Raw genomic sequence first — 24,283 nt, forward strand, 5'->3', positions numbered from 1 at the left:
CGAATCAATTCTAAAAGTATTTGATAGTCAGTGTGATTTGTTTTCCCATTTTTCAATCACTATTCAGCCAAGGTGTCCTCTTCCACAGCTAAGAAATTTCCAAACATGAAATATTGCTGAATTCTATGTGTTAAGGTCAACATTTGCTAACTGTAAGAAGGAGTAACAGCCCATGTTGACACTGGCTCCCGACTTAGTACAACACACACACTTGTAAACACGTGCTTTTACACAGTGACACTAACACCCAACATTCCTCATACATGTGTGTGTGGCTGTGATGGAACACATGGGAGCTAACACGATTGCTCTTAATGACCTCGGCAACAAAAAGGCCTTTCAGCCTGCTTGTTTAGATCAACTCCCTCCCTTTTTTTTTTTCTAACCAATTGACTCCCACAGGAAGTGGTTAAAAGCACAAATCCACTCGGGCTCGCTGAAAGGTTTCCCAAATCAGGAAGTAATCACGCACTGATTATCATCATAATGCCAGGTGGAATCAAGCTTGGTTTCCATGCGTGTGTGTGTGTGTGCATCTCAGGGGAATGTTTTGTCATTCCTCCCTCCCACAGTTAAAAGCTATTAGTCATTTCTAAAGATCAGACGTCTTAGCTGGAATTGCTGCTGTTTACACGCCTTTTTACATGAATTGTTTCATGGTAGCTGAGTGTGGGAGAAAAAGTGCAAATCGACAATACACGATGAGGTAATTTCTTGGCTATTCCCCCCCTCCCCCCGCTTTGGAGTAATTCTAAGTGAAAACTGTAAAGCTATTTGGAATGAATTGCGTAAGGATTCAAATCCAAAATTCAAATGCCACAATGATTTCACAGATTGTGTATGTACTGTACGTTAGTTCCACATATAAAGTCAAACATTTGCTAAATTGTATGTAGTTGAGCTTTTACTTTTGAAATAATGTCAATTCTAAAATGTTGTTTTTGAAATAGAAAAAAAAAGCACAATCTTTAGGCCCCTTATGCCAGACTTGAAAATGATCTGCATCTCTCCACTGTTTCACGGCACCTTGGACAAGGCAGGCCGTTGTTAAAATGTCTGGACAGCAAAGGCCTGTGAAAGATGATCATGATAAGGCATCAGTAAAACACACCCACGCTTGTGATAAGATACACACACACACACACGTACTCACACTAAGACTAATGACACGGCGTCCCTTACGAGACTCTGAATTCATAAACGGCGAGCACTTTTCTGCATTTGTAACCGCGAAAATCATCCCTCACGTCTCACACTCGGTCGAGCAGAAACAAAACGTACACCTTTGACACAAACCAGGCGTAGTAATTCTGCTCCATTGCCGAGGAATCATCAATGCCGATTGGTCCGAATGAGACTTTACCCTTGTTCTTTGCCACTGAACAAAAGGCCAAAAATCACACAACTTCCAAGGCCAAGAATTGTGACAAAGCTTTTATTCAACGCTGGTAACCAGTAGCTCACAGGAAATAAAAATGCTGACATCTGTACCACATGTTGTGGTGGCATACTAAGTGCATTCCTGTAGATTCCTTTTTTTTTTTTTCCATTTTGTAGTCACGATAATGCTCCCTCGAGACGACAGATTAAACAACCTTGTCAACGTTGAAACCCCATGTTAATTATTCGCCTCACACGCTGATGAGAAAAATGTCCGAGCGAGTGTAATTGTTTCGGAGAGCTCCGAGCATGTTTAATGATCTAACAAAGTGCTGTCTTGTCTCTTTCTGTTTTCTTCTTTGATCATCATCGCCCGACACCGCTTCCTGTCCTCCCTACACTTTTCAAATCCTCAGGTAAGAAAAACTTTTTGGTTTGTCATCTCTGGTGGCAAATAACTGTAAAGGAGATGCTCATAGTAGTCAAAAGTATTGGGACTATGGTACTCTGACTGAACTGATGGAATTAGATGGAATCCAAAACAAAAGCCATATTGTTTACAAGTCTCTCTCTTTCTCTCTCTCTCTCTCTCTCTTTCTTTCTCTCTGTCTCTCACACCACGGTTGTTATCGCGTGAAATGACCGTGTGGTCTCACAGGTGCAGATTTCCATCCGTAGAGCTCACCTTTGGCAGCCATTATAAAGTCGGCGCAAGACGCCAGTGTAACTGCCCTCTGTTGTTGACAAAAACAGAGCACCTATCAAATAATGTTCACGTGGCTTATAAATTGTCAACGCGCTTGATGCAGGGCCATCCAAAAACACGTGACCTACTCTATTGTCGTTTCTCCTGTGTGTCCCAATACTTTTGTCTTTGACTCTCTTCTGCGATGTCTGGCTGTTATTTAACTGCATTGTATCACGGCCAGCATTACAAGCACGCTACTTTGTCGTCTGGTATCTTGCGCCCCGCCCGCCAAGGCCAAATTGTTGCAAACTTTTGTGCCATTATTGAATCTTGTTCAATGACATCCAGCGGTGACTGAGGGATACACTTTTGTGATTGTGGCAGAAATTGCTTTGGACGTGAATGGCGGTTCTACGCAGGCACACACACACACACACACAGTCACAGCGTCCTCCCCGGGGTGCGTTATGTTTTTGTTCCAGCTTATCCCTCCATCTAGTCGACTCAATTGTGCTGTTCAGTGAACAGTGAAATGGACTTAGCGGCTCCTCAGTACTGTCAGGTGTGTTTGTTGTCTGAAATAAATGAACAGATGGCTCACCCGACCAGCATGGGTCGTGTAGGCGATACGTGCGTGTGATTGTTTGTGAGTGGGAGTGTATTCACGCTTTACCAAGGAAGCGAGATGAGAGGGGAGCTTGGAATCATGGAAAGTTTGGACTGTTGCCCTCAGAGAGATCTGCTGAGAATGGTCTCGGTGCTCTTAGACTTAGTCGTGAGATGTGAGATGGTAGAAACAGTAACAGGGAAAACAAAAACGAGGGAAGAGGAAAGGCAAGTCGGGGATGGGAACCACAAGTCTAGGAATTCAAGGACAGGAACGTGTCAACAGGAACACCAAGACGAGGACAGCAAGGCTAAGTCAAGAACAGGCGCAGACACTCAAGGGCAGCAAGTCAGGGGCGAGAACCAATAGACCTTGTCAGGAACAACTCCAAAAACGAGACTGTACAAAATATGGGCCAACATGATTTGCATACACTTTATTCATTATAAATAAAAACATTGTGTCTAAAATGAAATGGAGGAAAGAAAAGGTCAGAAGAGTCGCAACAGACGTTTAATTAGCATATGTAAACCGTTCCCTTCCAGCTTTCACCTTTCTCCTCCTGTATTCTTAACCATCAGCTTTACGTTTGACTTCCACCAGGCCTCTTATCGCTTCCCTCGCTCCCCTTCTTTCTCTTCTTTCTTTCTCCACCTTTTTTCATTCTCTCTAAAAATAAATATATATATATATATATATATATATATATATATATATATATATATATATATATATATATATATATATATATATATATATATATATATATATATATATATATATATATATATATATATGTATGTATGTTTATTTATTTATGCATTTATTTATTTATTTATTTATTTATATATTTATTTATTTATATATTTATTTATTTATTTATGCATTTATTTATTTATTTATTTATTTATGCATTTATTTACTTATTTATTTAGTTATTTATGCATTTATGCATTTATTTATTTATTTATCAATACACACACACATACAGTGTAGACTTTTTCTATTTGCCCTTTTTTTCGCGGCCGGCTCTTACCATTTGCCCCGGTTCTCCAAACCTTCGCGCCTCTTCATGCTCGTCTTTCATCTTCCCCCCCCCGCCCCGCACTCCATTGGCTCCTCCACTCTGTTCCGGTTTGTTGATGGTATAATGGCACACTCCGCTATTTGAATATTTATGCAAGGGAGCGATAGAAAAGCGTGCAAAAGGAAGCCAAACGCCAGCTTGTGGGCCAAACACAGAAGTTTGAACAGCTTGCCAGGTGTGCTTTGTTATTAGGAGAAACCCTTTTCCTACTGCATGCTAACTACATACGTCTACTAAGGACACATTTGCTCAGTATTTTCTTTTCATTTTACATCAAAACATTTTACATTCTTAATGAAGTGACAAAGCGTTCTGTCCGATGATAGCGTACGCCAATGCGCCGTCGTCCTTAATAACAAATTGTTTTGTTTTTCACGCCGCGTTATATTTCAAATGCTCTCGTTGGTCCTTAATAGCAAATTGTTTTGTTTATCACGCCGCATTATATTTCACTTCATGTGAAGCATTAACAAGCTCCTCACTATACAGCAGAAAGTAAACTCGAGTCATTCTTGGGTGCATGACTTGCTTACTGTGCGCTATCTCGCATTCCTTTTATCTCTTTCTACTTGCAACTACAGGTCGAGTAATCCACTTCTTTTTAATGTCCTGAGGGGCACACAGAGGTGCTTTTATCCTCCTTTGCCAAGTAATGAACCACAACAAGGGATTACCTGACACTGTTTTTTGAGGTACAATGGGATCGCTTTCCCAGAGGGAAATAGGATTTTATTCCAGAAATTGCATTTGCACAAATAAATGTCTCTCCTTGGGGCCAGTACGTAGGGAACGGGAAGAACTGGAATTGGGATAGCAAGTCAAAAACTGCTAAATGGAAACATGAAAAATAAACCCGGGAAAGCAAGTCGGGGTCATGAACGGGGATGGGTAGAGCAAGTCCGCAAAATGAAAAACAAATCGGAAACAGGAATACAAGTCAGAAACAGCAATAGACAGTCATAGGGACAGTGATCAGGACCTGGAATGGCAAGTCACAAAAATAATCTTCTGGAATCAGGAAGAGAAAGGACATGCCAGGAACAGCAAAATCAAGTCAGAAAGAGGATCAGCAAATCAGGAACAAGAACACAAGCCAGAAAATGGAATACAAACAGCAGGTCCTGATCATCTCAAGCAAGTCAGGGATAGTTGCTTAAGACAAGAAAATGAGAACGTAAGCCAGGAACAGCAAGTTAAGAACTGGAATAGTTTGAAACAGGAACACTAAGTCAGGAACATGAAAAATCAGAAACAGCTGGCTGGTCAGGAGTAAGAACAACAAGTGAGGGGCAGGAATAGCAATCCAGGACCGTTAGGACTATTATCTGGAATATCTCCTGATACGATGGAATCTATGTTATTCCATCAAAGGTATAATAATATATCAGCATGCTGTTCCTGTTCTGCGTCATCCCTCTCTTTGTTGGTAAACGCTTTCTCCTTTAGAGCCGCATCTCATCTTAGACATCAAACATTGGCGGAACCCCCCCCGAGCGTCCTCAAAAGCCTAACAAGGTACACGTGCAATGGGGAGGGTCTCCATAAATGCGCTCCTCTGATGTGTCATATCCGTTTTGAAGTGTTTAAATGATTACAGATTACAATTCACGCAAAGTATGCGTGTGTACGTTCCGGCTTTTTACGCACTTTGTTCTGCTAACTTGTCATTAGCATCCCCATTCCGCACAGTGACTCGTTGAAACAGTTTCCCGCTCGCATTTCTTCTCATTCCAAGCCTAAAATAAACTTCCATCGTACTGTTTGTTGTGCATTTTCGGTAGCCCGGGCCTCCATTTTACCGTTTTAGAAAATTGCTGGTTAAAATTGTCTAATCATCTGTCAAGTATGGAGCCATAGCTACTTTTTGGCCATATTTTGTGACGACAAATATTTTTGCCCCGTTGTGTTTAGTAGTTTGAAATAATTGCCTTTGATTCATTTTTATTTCTTTTGCTTTTGTTGCTAATTGAGGGCTTTCAGTAGACCGCTGCTATTGTGTTCTTGACAATGCAACAAATGGCCGTATTTGTGTTGTACCTTGTCATTAACATGTCAAGCAAGCGTTTTGTCGCTCCACTTCTTCTATGCGCTGTGTTTGAGTGTGACGACTTGTCATGGATTTGTGGATTTTCGTTACATGTAGTTATTGTTTCAAAACAATAGTGTTGGAATGCTTTATAATTACAATACAATTCAAATGTTTTCTGGTGTGATTTTCCCAGATAGGTGCGACATTGTCAGGGCAAGAACGGTAAGTCAGGAACTAGACAATAATAGTTGTATTTTTATCACAGATAAGTTGCATATTTTGGACATAATATATATATGTTCTTTCTTCCCTTAGAATTTCAGCTTAACTCAATAATTGCCTGCCTGTTCCCCTTGATAAATCACCTTTTCTTTGCTTGCCATCATCCATTGTTCTGATTTGTGTCTCATCCCTCTGCTCTGGCCTCCGAGGGCCTCGAGGTAGAAGAATAAGTCAGCTTGAATGGTGGCAACAGAACTCTTTGATGCTGATCTAGCACTCTATCAGAAACCAGTGTCATATCTACCCCCGAATACGTATATACACAGTCCATTTATTTAAAAAAAAAAAAAAGACCCTGGTAATCAGTCCCAATTGTCGTCTTCTCTCGCCAAAGGTGTCGCGAGCTTGGCTTGGTAATGCAAAATGGTGATGGTGAATCTGCACCTTCTTTTTTGAATTCTCAACTTTAATGATAGAGAGGAGCATTCAATGAAACTTGACAGCAAGGGCACGGTGACATTTTGGAATAATCGTAAATGTGTGTTGTTGTTGTTGTTGTTGTTTTTTATTGTATACTGGAATTGTCCAATTAGAAATGGCGCCAAACGACCAACTGGTGTTCATACGCGGTCGATCAATATTCAGAAGAAAGGTCATGTCCAAGGAACTCAGGGAAGAACTCAGAAGGGGTCCTTTGATGTTTTTATTTAGATTCCACTTCTATCGCCAACACATTACATTTTAGTCCAAATCATTCCCAAAAAAAAGACCGGTGGTTATTATTTATCATTGCTTGGCAGAAAATCTTCGAGAGGTCCATCTGTCAGGTAAAATTATGAATAGCACTTCAGTTCATTTGGCAACGCATTTGTTATCATTTTACACCGATCATCCCCACAGAGTTGCCACACTCCCCCCCCCCAATGCACCTCCACATCAAAGTTTCATAAATGGAGAAAAAGTCGGCACTCCTCCTCCGTGACTCATAAAATCAATTTTATGTGTCACACCTATTAATTTCCCTGTTTTTTGTTTTTTTTTCAGTCATTTTGGCATGAAATTAGCTCCCACTAGCCAGGCACGTTTTTAGCTACGTTGGTTTTATGTCACAGAAGACAAGAGGCCCACTAGAAGTCGAAAAACATATTTGAATGTCCGTCCTGTTATTTATTTTTATATTTTCATTATTTTATTGTTGGTTACTTGCAAAGAAGCAGCGGTTTGGGAAAAGACACCACCTTAAAATATACACGACATTCATGATCATTCCAAATTTGCACTTGAATGGGAAAATACAAAAAGAATTGAAGTGGGGGGGGTGTCATCAATCAAGGTCATCAATCATGCCCCCCACTCACATGTACTCGCACTCATCTTGTCAGACATGCATTGTTGTAATTGGGTCTTGCCAGGTTATAAAAATGCTTGCTTTTGTTTTTTTAATCTGTCCTCAGCAGAGCATGCAGCACCATTAATCACCGCCCCTCTTCATCGTACTCGAATTCCGTTTGATTGCTTTGCGTGTGTAGCGGACGAGTAGATGTGGAGGAGAGCCGAAAAACACTCAAAAGGCAAGGTGTTTGCTGGTAAAGCAACACTAGAGCGCCATTCTGACCTTAAAAATAACAGCTTTCGGAATTAAGCTGATACTACGCTGATGCTACGCTGCCTCGTGAGGAGGAGAATAATGTCTCTGCCGTTGCCATGGTAACCCACTTATAATACTAGCAGACCAGCCAGGACAATTATTAATTAGGCCCCGTCCACATGGAAATGAAGCTGATCTTTGTCATTCTTTGTTTCCTGTGAACAAGAAATTGTAAAACAAAAAGAAGCTGGGAACGCTGTGGCGTAGGCCAGACATGCCCGTGCGTGCGGGAAAGCATCCTGTTAGCAATAGCATCTGCGCTAACATCGGAGAATAATATATCCTCTAAGGATCTCGGATAATATCATCTAAAGTACCGCTATACACCGGCCGAATAACCAATAACTGTAATTTCATGTTAGCCTGGTAGCATCTGTTTCTTGAACGTTGTTGGACCTTGCATTTTTCTCATTTTATTTCCTAATGAAATCCATCAGTAGCATCTTTAAATTTTAACTCTAGAAACTTTTTGCTCAAGAAACTATGAAGGAAGCAGCTGCTCCACTTAGCTTATCCGCTCTCATTATACTCGCATCATTAGCCCCCCCCCCCCCCCCCACACACACACACACATCACCGCCAATCTAAATTTATCATGGAATGTCACATTCACGCACGCGCTCGCATTAACTCGCTTTCGCGCGCCTGTCCGATATCATTTCTCACACATGATGCTCGTCCATCATCCTTGGCTCTCCGACGCTAACCTCCGCCGTGACAGAGACTTTGTCGATAATTACACACAAGGAGAAGGACTTTGATTGTGGCTTTGTTATATCTGTACAAGAACAACAAATGTCACATTGCTGTAGTTTAAAAATAGAAATAAGGGGAGTTGTTTGTTCTACGCTGTTAGCCCACAGGCCTAAAGTTAACTCAGCTAGCTCTGTTGCCATGTTAACCAAAATCCTTGTGTCGCCTTTGTGAGAAAATGGATGAGTTTGTTGAACTGATGTCATGTACAGTACATGCCCTACTGGGGTTAGGGTGGATTTAAAATATCATCTCTTTCAAATGACCACTGTCATGAAATAGAACGACAAGAAAAAGAGAGCTTTTGTCCTCCGTTGACAGGAAAAATAATCAAAGGCCGGCTTTTTTGCATCATCCGTCCGTCGCCTTGCTTGCATATCTTTTTACAGTGCCACCTTGCCGTCACGTTTAATTCACAATATGAAAGAAAAGAATGCAAAGAGCAAGGATCAAATAGCTCCATACATGAAAAAATGTTCAACCAATGAACATCAGAAAATAATATTTAACATTTATCTGAAATGTTTTCTGTCAGGTGAAGCGCAATGAAAAATGGCCTCCTTGTATTTATAATAATAATAATAAATTGTCGAAAAGGGGAACATCTTTTGGGGAAATGAACGTTTTTAAGGACATTTGAAATCAAACAAAAACTATATCATGATATAATAGCTTAATTATTTTCTTTTTGAAACAGTCTTTCAATTCCAATAGTTGAATTTCTACCGTGTGTATTCACCGTTCGAGCTCCACTCGTATCACACGCTGGTAACATTTCAATGCGCCATGTTGGATGGATTATTAGCGTTGCCTTTACATGCTTCTAATTTCCACATGCAAACAACACAACAGAGGTTGGAATGCTCAGCTGTAGTCCATTAGCTCAGAGTTGACAAGACTCGGACACTTAAGAGGCCATTCGTCAGCTATCTGACAGGAGCAACCTGCCCCAAACATATCCATTCATGCAACAGAAGCACTTCAACTCCTGACCTCACCGTCCACCTGCACTGAGACCTTTTCATCATCGGTGTGTTTCCCAAAGCTGGGAAAAGTGAAACGTCCCACTCTGAACTTAGCTGCCATCCGCTAAGTGTTTACTGGAATCCATATATGACATCATGGATACGTATTCCATGGTAAACAAAGGCACCTCATTTGAATTTTTTGCATCCATGTGACTCGACCTGTTAGTCCGTCTCGGCCTGGGTTAAATTGCCCTTTTCCCATCCCCATTGCACAATTTTTGTTTGTATTTATTTCTTTAAAAAGCTCCCGAAACAACTTTTGGTGACTGGAAAGATTTGAACCTTTGGTGAGTGGTGTGATGCATCCAAGTTCCCATCTTATTTGTGCCGTGTGACGAGGAGCAGCATTGAATACAGCTGTCGACAGTCGCATGAGCACCGCTGAAAGCAAAGCTAGCCTCGCCGTGGTCAAACCAGACCATCAAGTTGAAAAGTTCGCCGCTTTTTTTTCTTCAATACTAAAGCATACACTCGGAAAGATAAGCCCTCAAGAAAAAGCAAACAGGGGCGGACGTCATTTGACCGCCACTATGCCGACCGGAAAGGGTGAGGAGTTCAAATCTCAAGTGAACGAGCGACAAAGTCTCTTTGTTTGTATGAGGGGGGAGAAAGCAAAAGATGTATCGAGATGTTAAGAGGTTGTGGAGGCCGACCGGTCGCCTTGAGCCCCGGGGCTGCTGGTGCTGCATGACTGGGCCTTTCAGAGCGGCCCCGCACAAAGAGACGCACTCAGGAGCGGGAAATAACAAGAGCTTGCTTCGTTAACTGGGGTCAGGGGGCAGAAGGTGAAGAGGCTTTTAAGTGTGTGTGCCCGTGTGTGCGTATTCCTATCGTTATGAGCCCGAGCACCTGTTTTGGCAGCTGCACCAAAGGTCGTGGCCTTCAACGTGTCCATATATGTTATATGTTAGCTTTATCCACCTGATTTGAAAGACACAAGTTGCCAATTGAAGACCTCTCACTGGGTAATGTCCAATGGAATTCCACTCACACTGCAAATGGTATCAAGAGCACAGTAAAAAGTACACGAGTGTGTTGATCTAGTGAGAAGTACACTGCTATATGTGATCTGGTTATGTACGGTGAATGCTAGTTTTTTTGTGTAGCACCGCCCCCAAAAAGCTAGCGTATTAATCATTTGAACCCTAATGGTTTTCAACTCATTTTATAACATTGCCTAAAGCGGATGATTTTATCCCTAAAAGAAATGCATCAGAAGTACAAAGACAACTACTACTGTCCTATTAGCATTTTTCATGTTTTTTTATTCATTAAAAAATGGTATATTGGTAAATTGACTCATGGCAGTTTGCATGGTGTGTTGTGAATATGAGATGATTGTTGGGATTTTTGGTGGCATTTATAGAAGCAAATACTCTGCTTGCAACGACTCTATAAAAGCAGATGCCAATGTCATTAGCTTTATAAGAGAGCCTCGTAAAGAAAACGATCCACACCGCTGTTCCCTCAAATGAACTCTTCACCCTTCTTGTTTATATATCTGGCCATGTGGTCCTAATACAACACAACCCTCAGCAATGTTACCACTGGAGTACCTAAAATCACAGGAAGACCCTCCTGTGTGAACTAAATCTGAACTTTGTTTACAATCTATCCCTAAAAAAACAACAACAACAACATAAGAAAAACATGATTACCCACAGTGACTGTATGTCTTTAGAGAGAATTACACGGCAGCTCAGAATAGTCAGAACAAATGAATCACCTGAGATTGAACTCACAACCTCCACCCTCGAGTCGACAGAGCTACCGTACCGTTGTTTATCTCCTCCTCTGTGATTTAAAATGTGATTGTAGTCTTATCGACAGTAACAAGTGGTTTGCTTTGTTGATTTGACTTTTGGAGCGTATCGGAAACTAGGTCTGTTACAGCTTCAAACTACATTTGAAGGCTTAAGTTGTGTCTGCAGTGTAAGTTTGTAAGTTTGCCCTGCAGTAGATGTAATATTGCAATCCCGTTAGCATGCATTTGGTTCCAAAAGCAGACACGGTATGACTCGTATCGTGCAGTCTGCGGTTGCAACTGCAGCTGAGAAGAGCAGTGGGAAGAGGATACATCCTTGGGGTGCCCCGGTGCTGATAGTGCATGCCGATGAGTAGGTAGTTTCTTGTTATAGTTTGCACTGATTGACATGGAAAGTGGTTTCAGGAGTCAGGGTTAGCAAATGAACATTTGCATCATTTCCTCTCAGTTGACAATTTTGCAACATAATAGAAGCAAGGTCATGAAGTGAAAACAAGCTATTATGCAGTATGTTTTTGCCTTTTGGCTTCTTTCGAATCATTTCTTTATTTGCCTCGAACAAGACGTGCTGACAAGGTGAACGCACAAATGTAGTGAACCGCAGCTTATCGAGACGGGCGGTTGACGGATTTACGCAGTTGTCGATACACCCTTTTTGCCATCTCAATAGCCTCACAAATAGTACAATGTCCAACTGAATTGGCCTAAATCTGCCAATGTCGGATTTCACCGCTTAATATGCTTTGCGCGGCCCACACGGCCAGCCCAGGCCGCCGGCCTCTCGTCGTTCGTAGCCGACGTGCGCGCGCATGCTGCGTGTAAATGAGTTCAACTAGAAAATCATCACACTGTGCCGCAATCTGTGCGCGGCTTGTCGAGCGGCTGGCGTGAGGAGCGTGTAGCGGAGAAGTCAACACCCTCAAGGTCAAATTTGGTGTGTCAGTTAAGCCGGTGTCGTAAGCCGTTTTTTCAAGAGGATACATGTGATTGCAAAAATGATTCCGTTTTCGGTGATGTCAACACTCAATGGACAGGATGGCCCAGTGCCCTGCTTTGGGATATACACCTTAAAAGTAGTTAACTCCATGTCTGGGATGATAAAGATGAAAACATGGAAATAGCTGTGTCTGCAGTCTATAGCTTTTTTGTTGTTGTTGTTGTTTTTATTTTTTATTTTTTTTTTTAAGTGGGGCGCCTGCTCCTATTAACGAGATACAAGATGAACAGTGTGTGCGCGTACACGCATATATGTGTGTGTGTGTGTGTGTGTGTGTGTGTGTGTGTGCAGGGGAGAGGAGCATGGTCAGTAATGTGTTTGTAATAAGGTCAGAAGCAGAAGTCCATTTATGAAACAAAACCTCTTGAGGCTCTATTTATAGTGATCTAAGACGGCGAGGTGAGGCCAGGGAATGGAGAGGAAGTGGGGGAAACAAAGATGAGGGAAGACCACCAAGAGGATGAAGGCGGTGGCCAGAGGTCAAGGCTAAAGTTTTTGTTTAGTTTTTTATACGAGTATACATGTAAGTTCGAATTTAGAGTTGTGTGTTTCAATGTAATCTACTTTTATTTATTTCTTTATTTATTTATTTATTTATTTGAAACGTTTTAAAGAGTGTGGTAATAGTCACGCACAAAAAGGGAGCTGTGGAACATGTCGAAGATCGTCGTCAAGAGGTTCTGAATCCACACTGGATCAGGCTTTTGGAATTGTCCTTGGGTGGGTTTTCTCCAGGTGTCAGACTCTAAAAATACACAGCTGAGCCATTTGTAGATAAGTGGAAACAAAACACAAGCAATCAAAAAAAAAAAAGCAAGATCATAAACTGGAGCAAAAAAATTGTTTCAAGACAATTTACCGAGTAGATGGTATCATACAGCTATGATCAGGCACAAAAATATAATCAGGGCATTGAAGAGGCAGCAGCGGGTACGAGCAGATCAAATTCGGCCCAACTAAACGGCATTGTCAATTTTGGATGAGCGCCATCGGGGCTCGGTCTGGAAGGACCTTAGTTGCCAAATACTCTGGCCAAGGCTCTGCCAACTCTCACACATCAACGTCCTTTTGCATTTGTTTTTCCTTCCACACACAACTGAAGCTCTTGTGAAGCTGGAACTGCATCGATGTGAAGGATCCATCCATTTATTTTCCATCCTGTTTGTCCGAATTTTGGTTGTTGCTCACTTGAGACTGTCCCCAGATTGAAGTTGAAAAGAATGTTTTTCTCGGTTGGAACATTGAACGAGAATGCTTTTGTTGAGCACCGAGCTAGAACCGGATAGCAAGCCAGAAAATCTCTGAATTCTCCAATTTCCACAAATTGACGACCAATTCTTTTGAAGCCTAACAGAAAATTCTGGTTGCTGTTTATGTCGATCAAGACATTGAATTTGATAACGCAAAGGAGAGAAAGATGATGACGTATCTTGATTTAGTGATTTTTTTTTTCTTTTTTTTATCTTTGTTGTAAATGTGTATGTAAAGCGGCTTTGAGTGTCTAGAAAAGCTGTATATAAAACCAATTTTTTAGTAGTAGTAGTAGTAGTAGTAGTAGTGCCAAAGAGACAAATGGGAATAAGGTGACTCACTTTACCTAAACTTTTAATAAAGTTGTCAAGGTCGACATTTTCTGGTAAGAAAAATCAGCAAAGCTGTCAAATGTAAGGAAGAGCTGCTGAGTCACAGCTTCTTCTCCAGGGTCAGGTGGTCGCTCGGCGGTCGGTCATCGCAGGCCGCGACACTCCTTTTTGGGGGGGGGGGGGTTTATCTGCTGAATATTCCTTGTTCCCGTTTCGTCGAACCTCCTGCTCAGGAACGGCGGTGAGATGGCCCTTTTTCAGCTTTGCCAACCCTTCTGGTTTACAAGTCTAAACCAGGAATTTTCTTTTGCTACTCTGTGGGAACACCGTGTACCGCCAAAAATAAGAGGAGCGAGGATTTGTGAAAGTAAATGTGAAAATTGATGTCAATCTCAGGTAGGCTATAGATCATGGAGAACTTGCTTTAGCAACTAGAAATTCCCGTCAGGAGCTGAATTTGAATGCTTGGAGTACCATCCATCTCTTCCTTAATGTGAATCACAATGAAATGTCAATGAAACAAATGGAGGACTTGGGAAAAAAAAGACGACTTTGAGTAGATATGACAAGAATATGGATATAGTCTGGTCCCGTGAACATTTGGCAATGCCCCGACGTCATTGTTTTTTTTTCCAAAACTGATCTTGGATCTTGGACTGATAAGTACACTTCATTCCAAACAATTTTTTTGTTTGATTGGTCAAACCGGGTGTGACTTTGTCGGCAGTCGTCGTTGCTATTTGTCGAGCTGTAGCGTTGCGCTGCTTGTGCTTTGTAGACTTACACATGATTTTGATTCCTTCGATGTACGTTTGAACCCCGCAAATTCACACGGCGAGCAAAAGTCACCAAATAACGGGAAAATAAATGACGAGTGCTTTCTTATGCTAACAGTGAAGCGGCCTGCAGGAAAAGCAGAGAACACCATGCTATATCTCTGAAATTAGGCCAGTGTTTTGATATGGCCATGCGCCGACTCCCTGCATTAATATGGATGGCGAGCTGCGATAGTAGAACATGAATGAAAGCGAAGCCTTGCTTTTCCCGCAGGCCTCGGGATAAGGGAGACAGAATCCATCTGGAAGATAACATTACACAGAAACTCACACAAGTTTGTACACCCACAAGCTAACATGGGCCTATGCATTTCAATGAGATCTTCCATCTGCATGCAAACGCTCATGTCGGAGCAATCAAATGTGTCGCTACAGCAGGTAAACCTTTCAAACCACCGTCATTATTGTCTTCCTTCACTTATCTGTGTCTCTCAGTTTTCCTTTGTTGCGCCGGCCTTGTCACGTTATTACGGTGTTAAGTAATAAATACCGCTCCGACAATGTGTTCAATATCATTTAGTTTATTTGGAGACTGGATACTTGCGTTTCATTTTTCTACATTTATTTTTGGGGGGGCTTCCGTACAAAATCCATATGGGTCGACCATAGCGGTAAATTGCTGCAATGACAAAGCTAATGACAGACATTTTGCATTAGTGCTTCCAATTTTCCTCCAATTCAGTTCTCTGTTGGGGACATATCTGGACACGTACCTAAGTGCTAAGACGTGTTCTTCCTTCATGTAACACTCGGCGAGCAAACAACTGTCGCATTGCCTACCTGCGATTGCCCACGCGTCAGCTGCTTGTCAAGAGAAGTACGCGTCCTGCTTGTGCCAAATTTGAGACGATAATTCCTGCTTATCGAGTCAACCGTATAAAAAATCGGGACGGCGGCTGATTCCGAGGCGCCATTAGAGCTATCAAATGGATCTGGTCTCATGACGTTAAATATCCATTCCAATCATTTAAGTTGATGGGCTGGCAGCCACTTGGCGAGTTGAGTCACTCCGACAACTGGGCCGCTGATTCAAAACATATTGTCTGTCGTCTCCCGTCACCTTCTGTTGTCTTTAGAGCTGCTTTATTGGATTAGCGGAATTAACCTTGAGTGGGTGTGGTATGAGCGAGTGGCTGGCATTTTGCATTGCGGGAGAGTTATAACAACCCTTATGAATAGTTGATTATTCCAAGGTGGCAAATGTGCTCATTAAACATGGAAGTTGTAAATGTGTCTCTCCCAATACAGCCTAACACTCTTTTCCTGACCAAATTACAATCAGGCTGAATTCGTTCCTATTTGATCAGTCACTACGCGGATGACTCCAATTATTTTGTCAAACTGACAGCCGCTCTCACGCTTGGAAGCGCTGCACACGGGGGTGAAACTCTTCCTCGGAATACTAAAGAAAAAAAAAAAAAAAAACGACCTGAACGCTTTGTATGCCTTCACGAGGCAAATAAGGGAACAAGCCTTTCCGATAGCTGGTACGGTTATTGGCAAGCATTGGCATTTATGCATAGACCCGTCCGTTTTTATATGCGATTTGATAGACTTTACAGTATGTCTGTTTAAAAATGCATATATTCCTTGCCACACACAGACTCACATGTACAGCACAGCACATTGCAAACACAAATTGATTGGTCCAGAATGTGGATGCTTGAAATGGAATTTTGCTATCGGTAGCGCAGTGGTACACGTAGCTGGCTTTCTTCCTTCCGCAAGGCAGTCGTTTGTTGTTGGATTTTAAAACATGCATGCGTAGCTCAAAAGTACAAGGAAGGAAAAAAAAAAAGGTGAAAAATTCCTGGAAGCAATAGTTCACTTTCTATTGATTTCATTAGCGCTTGTGAATGCCTCTGACAGCGTAGAGTGATTACATGCTGTGAATGTGATTTGTTCTTTGGCTTGAAACAACACACCAAAATGGGGAAAGAAATCCTCAGGTAAAAGAGGCTTAAAAGCCCCAAACCAGTATTCAGTAGCAAGACTTATTAGGCGCTTGTTATTAGACCACCATTAAATCAGCATTAGCAAGATAAAAGGCTGCTAATGATGGTATTTGATCATCTTTTCATATGATGAGCCGCTTTTGGAGTTGAAGTGGTGGATCCTCAGGCGGAAGGAAGCAGGTCAACAAAACCTACTTGTGCTTCATCAGCATGAACATTTGAATACCATATACTCAGACCGCTCATGTTGTGTACAAGTGGAATTTATGAAAGCAATACGAATCATGGGAGTCGGTGATATTGTTTGGTGCGAATTTTGAGTGACAACCACGATTGACATTTGTGTAAATGATTGACATGTCAAATGCCAATCACTACACCATCAGTCACTCAAAATCGGTCGGCCGGTGACTCATTTTTGGATTTGTTTTAATACTGTCAAAGGCCGTTCAAATTTCAAATGAATGACTTGAAAAACTGGTATACAGCAGGGACCGCAATTGAGTTGGCAGTTCACAGTCATGCCTTCTGTGATACCGATGACGGTAGCCGTGTGTGCAAAAGTATGTTTTGCCTATGTATGGCAAACGTATGACTTTCCGCATATGTTGATGCAGCTGCTACTGATAAGACATGAAGAGCTATGATCTCACCAGTCACCGCTTGCACCTCGATATGTAGCTTACGTCGTCACTCAGGACGATAACAAGGTCCTGGCCTCTGTGTGAAAACTTCACGGAAACGCACACACACACACACAGACACACACACACACACACACACACACGGCTACTCTCCAGCATGTGGCATTTTCACCCTATTTGGCCATGTTGCGCCTGCTTTGCCTCCTGGATTTATGGGTGCCTGGAATTCAACTGTATGAACTCGATGGAAGCAGCCTGTTAGTGTAAATCCTCCAAAATGTCACAATTTGTGTTGTTTATGGTTTAAACTATTAACTCATTGACGGATAAAAACGGCAACGATCTATCGGAACTGGGTTGGCAGTATATTGGTTATTATAGGTCATTAATGACATTTATCTGGGCTCTCGCAGCCGGGGTATTACTGTATACGAGAAGACTTTCAGGAGTGCTTCAAATGTATTTATGTCAGTCAGGGTTGCTTACTGAAAATACCTATGGGCATTGGCCAACACCATCAACATCAGTCAATTGTAGCCCATCAGTCAGTAGCTAATACATCAATTGAAAGTCTGCCTATAGCTTAAATGCCAGTTGACACATTTGTTCAACAGTGTGTAGAAGGAGTGCATTAGTAAGCATTATCTCAATGGGAAGTGTGTTGGGAGAGGACTGCATCAGTCATTTGGCAATGTGCCTCTCTTCATTGAAACGTATTTCTGTCATATAGATACTATGTATACCCGCTTTAAATACAGCATGTCGGCTGTCCGGTAGTATATCTTCAAATTGTGGGTCAATACTCGGCACTGTAGTTTGTCAGTAGGTCATGCAAAGTCAGTAGACAGTATGTCAATAGGCTCTTTGTCAGATGCCACTTAAGGAGTGTGTCAGTAGATATTTCGACCACGTCTGTTGGAAGGAGTTCAGTCAGTTGGACTTGAGTGATCAATTGCGTATATTGGGTTAAGAGAACAAAGCAGCGAGCTACCTTAGCTCTATAGTCAGATGTATTTGAAGCCACACTGAGGTATGTACGAGGTAGGAGATCTACCATGTACTTAGGACAATAGAAGGCCAGGATTCAATTCTCTATTGTTAGAAGTCGGTGGCTAAGTCAGTCGGAGGACTCAAGCACTGTAGGTGTTACGTCGGTGAATCAAAGTAGAAACTATCAAACTGGTTTTTCAGCTGAATGACAGTGCGCTTGCATCTGCTGACAATGGTGGTATGTTGTCAGACGCACTCAAAAGTCATTGGCCGCAGCTGATGACTTCATCCTCAATAGATGTTCCCCATATTTATTGGTCATGTTCCGCAAGGTGTTTTTTGAAGCGGAGCCACGAGCAAAGGGAGCTTTTGGGTTCCCCTCGCGGCACAATATTTACAAGGTACGATAAATCCAATCGGAGGATATTGTTCGGCCGCAGCCATTCATTATTGATGATGGCGTTTATGAGCTGGGCTGCGAGGGTGCGTAATTCACCCGCTTGGCGTGGTGGGCGGGGCGTCAGGAGAGAGGAGCCGCCAGATAAACAAGTGGAGGAGGATTGACGCCTCCAGACTGAAGCGTAGAAAGGCAATGAATGGGCGGGTTGAATTGTGTATCAATTCCTCCGCCTATTCCGTCTGGCCTGTTTCTCGGGCTATGGTGTTTCCTTTACCAATCGATGATTTACAGCTGCCACTATGGAGCAATGAGCCCCCCAAGCGCAGAATGACAGATAAAGATGACAGTGAGCGAGCTTTGGTTGAAACTAGCAGAGCCAAAAGCGGGAAGGGTGCCTGCCTGCCTGCCAGGAGTGAGTGATGGAAAAATGCCAAACAATGCACATTGTCATAATTACAGGTGTAACATGTCACCAATATGTAACGGGAAGGCTATATTTCAGCTGCTTGTTGGGTCTATTCGGTGCTTGCCCACCTCACCCATCGAGTCTAAAATTATACAAAGTGTTCACATTTTGACACACTCATTTTAATAATAGCAGGCCGTGACATGGCCTTTTTTTCCTACACTACATGTCAGAGGACAAACGTTGTGAAGCCCTTTTGGAATATTGTGATAGTGAGCTACAGAAATAAACTTTCCTTCATAGTCATCTAGATCATCTTTTACAGTGTTCATGGTTTTGGAATGTTGATCCTGGCAAGCAAAAGAAAAACATCAATTCCACACCAGAACTTCAGATTTGTGAGGTAGACCACTTTAGTTCCGTGCTGCTCGTCTTAATCATTTTAAACAAACATCATCAAGGCCTTGCATAAAAATTCATTTCATTCGCTCCCGTCAACCGAGCAAAGAAACCCTCAAAGGTGGCGCGGCGGCAAAATAAATCCACGAATGGGAAAAACCTTCTCTTCTCCGAGAGATAATTGATTTATGGCGCAAAAATGTCTCCCAATTTTCCCTCCTGTCAGAGAACTAATTAGAGAGATGGCGGGCTGAGAGAGCGTCAGCACGCTGACATCAAAGTGGAGGCGGCCTACTCGATTCTCCTTACTTTTGGTGGTGTTGTTTTAACCGAAGCTACTTTTATCGCTCCGAGCCATTGCCTACGATAAGAAGGCAAACCGAATTGAAGATCAAGTGTGCGTGCGTGCGTGTGTTTTGTGAAACGCTGTGTGTGTCATATATATCCAAACAAGCTCAGGAGGCTGACTGATGACAGCGGGGAAGAAACAGCACAAAATTGTGTATCAGAGCGCGTTGCTGTCGTTGACTCGTCCACCTTCACTTGTAATCCTCTCGGCGTCGGTGACCTCGACAAGCTATCGATTGTGGACGCGGGTGAAGGAAAAGGACACAAAAGGAGCGCAAGCAAGATTTTTGAGATGTTTCTTTGTTTTCACAGCAGCGCGAGAAGACGACGACTTCCTGAGCCTCAGCGAGCTGCCCGAGACGTTCCCGTCCGACCCGCCCGAACCGTTGCCGCACTTTCTGTTTGAACCCGACGAGGGCTACATCGTCAAGAACAAGCCCGTCAATCTGTACTGCAAGGCCACGCCCGCCACGCAGATCTACTTCAAGTGCAACAGCGAGTGGGTCCACCAGAAGGATCATACGGTGGAAGAACGCGTGGATGAGAACTCGGGTGAGGAATCTTCCATATGAACCATCAAAAGCAGTGACCTACAAACTTTAGTCGGTTTAGTTTCACAATTTGGCTGTTGTCCCCGTTCCATCTTACATCATCTCCCGTGCTGGTCAAAGCTCTGCTGTTGCTGCTGTGTGGTTTCACAGCAGAACCTGCTGGTGCTTTGTGCATCATTTAGCGTCCCGGTTGTGTTTGCGGGTTAACCGAGCCAAGACAGGAAGTGAGCCCAGCTTGATGTTTCCACTGATTCAGCTGTCAGACGCACACACACACACACACGGCAGAAAGAATGTTCTTCTTGGTGTTTCGAGTCCTCTTGTGTCACATGATGATTTAAAAGGAGACAAAAGTATGTGCTTTGGTCGACACCGTTAAGCTGTAGATCATCGTCGCTCAAGTCTTTGTCCAATGGGCTTCGTGCCTGCCTTTCCCGCCCTCCATTTTCTCTTTTTTTATAGTCTTCGCAAATATGTGTGAATTTGTGTGGCCCTCTCATCAGAGATTGTATTGAGGCGAACAACAGGGGAGCCCGATAAATCTTTGGAGAAATGAGCCAATCAGTACTTGTTGCCATCATTACATAGTGGTCACTTCACGGAAGCGTGTCACTCGGTCCCTGTGTCTGACATGTCCCCTTTGTGCTTTATTTTTCAAGTGGATGGAAAACGCTGAGCAACAACGTTGCACTACCATTCTAAATTCTTACAATCACCTGGATTGTCAAAAGCCATAGAAATATAACCGGGGGTTCTCTAATGATCACCTCTGTCACAGTGCCAATCAAAACTGAACATTAGATCTTTAAAGGCAGATATAGCTTTTTTGGGGATCTCGAGATTTGTGTCTCTCTTCATTCGCAAAATCTTAATTGCCCATCTTATGATGCGCACCCGATTGAGGAATCATAATAATAGCTGGATGACAGCCAGCATGCTGCATAATCATCGCTGCAGTCTTTTTTTTTTTTTTTTTCCTCCTCCGCCGCCTCTTCCTCATCTTTCAGCATTCATTCCAAGCATCGTCATGCACCTGCTCGTCATTTATTATTCACCCCGTCAGACTCTCGTCGGATAACCCGTGGTTACGGCTTAGCAGCTGAGGCTGCCACGTGTAGACGAATCGAGATATAATTCGATCAAAAGTTAGATTCAATAAACATCAAGCAACGGTTGATGCTACGTTAATAAAAAAGTGGATTAATCGCGCGCTCGGCTGGGCAGCGCGTTCTCGCTCTTGCACGCTCTCGCTCGGGGGATGCTTAAGCTCCTCTGGTACATCCTGATCATCTAACGACTCGCTTCTGTTTTTTTTTTTCCCTTCATCCTCGCGTTGGATTTTATTTTAGGATATACTATTTTTTGTTTGTCACTTGACACTTCATTAGGCACCCCCCCCCACACACACAAGATAAAAGTCCAATTTTACAAAGAAAAAAAAGATCAAGATTGGTCAAAGTGAAGATCGTGGCTAACTACATATACACAATTGAGTTTCTTGTTTTGGACGTTACATTCAGCAAGTCTATTTAATGTTGTGTTCAATAAGAATTTGAAAGCCCGTTTTGTAGGTAGGTATGCCAAATTTGGCCCAGTGCTCTCGTCGAAACATAATCATGGACAGGTAGGCGAGTCGATGCCTTCAATTGCACGGGTTCCCCGTGACCACCCGAGCCCCAGCGGCTGTGCTTGTTTTCTCCTTTTCTTCCCACTCATCTCCTTATCATGTTTTCCTCCTCATCCCACGTCTTGTCGTCGGTTGCAACGGAAGTCTTTTGATTGCGTTCCACACACGATCCGGGCATCTGCTGCCTCTCCGCTGCCAAAACCAGCAAGCGTGCTAATTCCACGAGAGGACGGAATTCTTCCATTACGGACGGGCCTCGGCATATTTCAGATGCTTTTGATTCCGTTTTTTTAAACCAATTGTATTCGTGGGATGCGATGGTTGACGGAGGCAGAAGGAGGTAAGCCGCCTTGGTGCTGTCATCTTGCCGGCCAACGGCGGCTAACTCAAGCCGCTGTTGCGTATGGCGGGCCAGCTGGTCACTTCCTGTTCCTCAGCAACAGCCGGCCGGCACAAGACCTCCAACTGGAGATGGCTTTTGAATCCAAGACAATTATCATCCAACTCGTCTACGCCTAAATACACACATACTGTACGTATTTGCCTTCAATGTTGACTTTAATGAGTAAAGGTCACAGTTTTGACAGTAGATCATGCTGATTGGAAATGATTTTTGCATTGTGGCAAATAAAGATGTTTTTTTCACAATTGCCATAAAATGCTTTGGGATTTCCTTCCTTCAAATAGAGATCTTTTCTCAGGTAGCCGTTGATGATTTAAAAAAAAAAAAAAAAGGTTTCCATTTATGGATTATATATTGTTCATTGGTTTTCAAGGAAATTTCTTTGAAATCTCCTCCATCGCACGGGCAAAGCACCACCTACCTCCATGACCTCGGTATATCTCCATTAGCATTGAGTGGACTCATGACATAAGGTGCGCTCTCATACTTACTTTGTCTCCATTAGTCACTGTGTGAATTATTAGCTTTGACCCGCATTTTCTCATGCACGCACGCACACACACGCCCCAAGTATTGGCTCGGGTGATTTGTGACCTCCTTTCCTCCTTTGCTGCCATCGTACTTATTGATTTCTTCTCATCTTTACCTTCTCTCTCGCTCTCTTCCTGTCAATGTTACTCGTCTTCTCTGCGCTTCCTCTTCCCTCCATCCCTCCCACTTGACTACTTTCTTGCGTCTTTGAGCCCCCCCCCCCCCTTATCTCTTACCATCATAATATTAACAACCTTCACAATTTACAGTATAGGCAGGTCCATTATATGTTGTGTGTGTGTGTGTGTGTGTGTTCTGGAATGTCCTGCTTTACTGCTATTCAAACATGGCCTGGAAGGAACGGTATCGATTGCTCAGTGTCGGAGTGGAAGAGCCACATGGCGACAAGGATGCTCACACATACACACACACACACACACACACACACACACACACGCACGCGGTGGGAGTGTTCACTTGTCTACGGTCCGTTGACTTGCTTGTGTCCGTGTCCCAAGTGGGTTCCTCGCACAGACATAAATGTCACGATGTCTCTTTTGGTGTTTTCGTCGTCTTGTCTTTGTTTGGCCGAGAGGTGGGGAGTGCCGTGCACTTGGATGCCTGCCAATAGCAGGGCACTGATAGAAAAAAAGATTTGTACTACCTCACGACAATTTGAAGCAATCAATTGACATTGTATGCTATGCATGGTGTGAAATGGCAAGAAAATACAAACTCCACACAGGAAGGCCGCCGTAGCTCATGACCTCTGAACTGTGAGGCAGATGAGCCAACCAGACGGCCATCGTGCCACCCTGATTTATTTTCTTTAGCACATTGATTTTAGACTTTCTTACATGATGTTTATAGCCTGTACGAGAAAGTGACTTTTTTTTTTTTTTATACAACTGGAGATTTTTATTCAAAATGTATTTGGACTATAAATAAATAAATAAATAAATAATAATAATAAATGATCTGATAAATAAATAAATAGACAAATAAAACCAAGGCTGTAAAGGCTAAAGCATTAACTTTGGAACTTGTTTCCGCCATTTGAGTGGTTGTGGCTGTTCTTTCTTTTGTTCCTGTGAGTAAACCAATACAAAGCAAGCCATAGCGATCACTTCATCAGGAGAATAAAGTCACCTGGAGATGAACAAATGGGGGTTGTTTAGAAGAAAGTGGTGTGTTGTTTTCTTTTTCTTCCTTCTCTCTGCTGGGTTTAACTTTTGCATTGTCTCCCTCTGAGACACTGCCAAACTACTCGGAACAAACATTGCGATGTTTTTTTCCCCTTTGTCTCTTTTTGCCCCCCCAAAGACACGTGTGTTTGACCTGTCACTTTTTGAAGGTGCTTTATATCCTCCGCTTTCCTTCAAGTCTTTTCAAGAGCAGCGAGCTTT

The 24,283-nt window shown here is 42.7% G+C and overlaps 1 protein-coding gene across 5 annotated transcripts in view; it reads left to right on the forward strand.

The window, feature by feature from the left end:
- The window catches only part of LOC147058669 (netrin receptor UNC5C-like), a 132,958-nt gene that overhangs the window by 64,835 nt on the left and 43,840 nt on the right, over positions 1-24,283 (forward strand). For 3 of the 5 annotated variants that reach the window (XM_085910126.1, XM_085910129.1, XM_085910128.1), the window contains exon 4: positions 20,078-20,317. In XM_085910126.1, the coding sequence (XP_085766252.1) occupies positions 20,078-20,317 (240 nt within the window). The remainder of the gene's footprint in view (positions 1-20,077; positions 20,318-24,283) is intronic. The other 2 variants (XM_085910127.1, XM_085910131.1) reach the window with 1 other exon arrangement.

The sequence above is a fragment of the Syngnathus leptorhynchus genome, chromosome 4 (assembly GCF_054491065.1).
Source record: "Syngnathus leptorhynchus isolate UIUO chromosome 4, UIUO_Slep, whole genome shotgun sequence".
NCBI lineage: Eukaryota > Metazoa > Chordata > Actinopteri > Syngnathiformes > Syngnathidae > Syngnathus > Syngnathus leptorhynchus.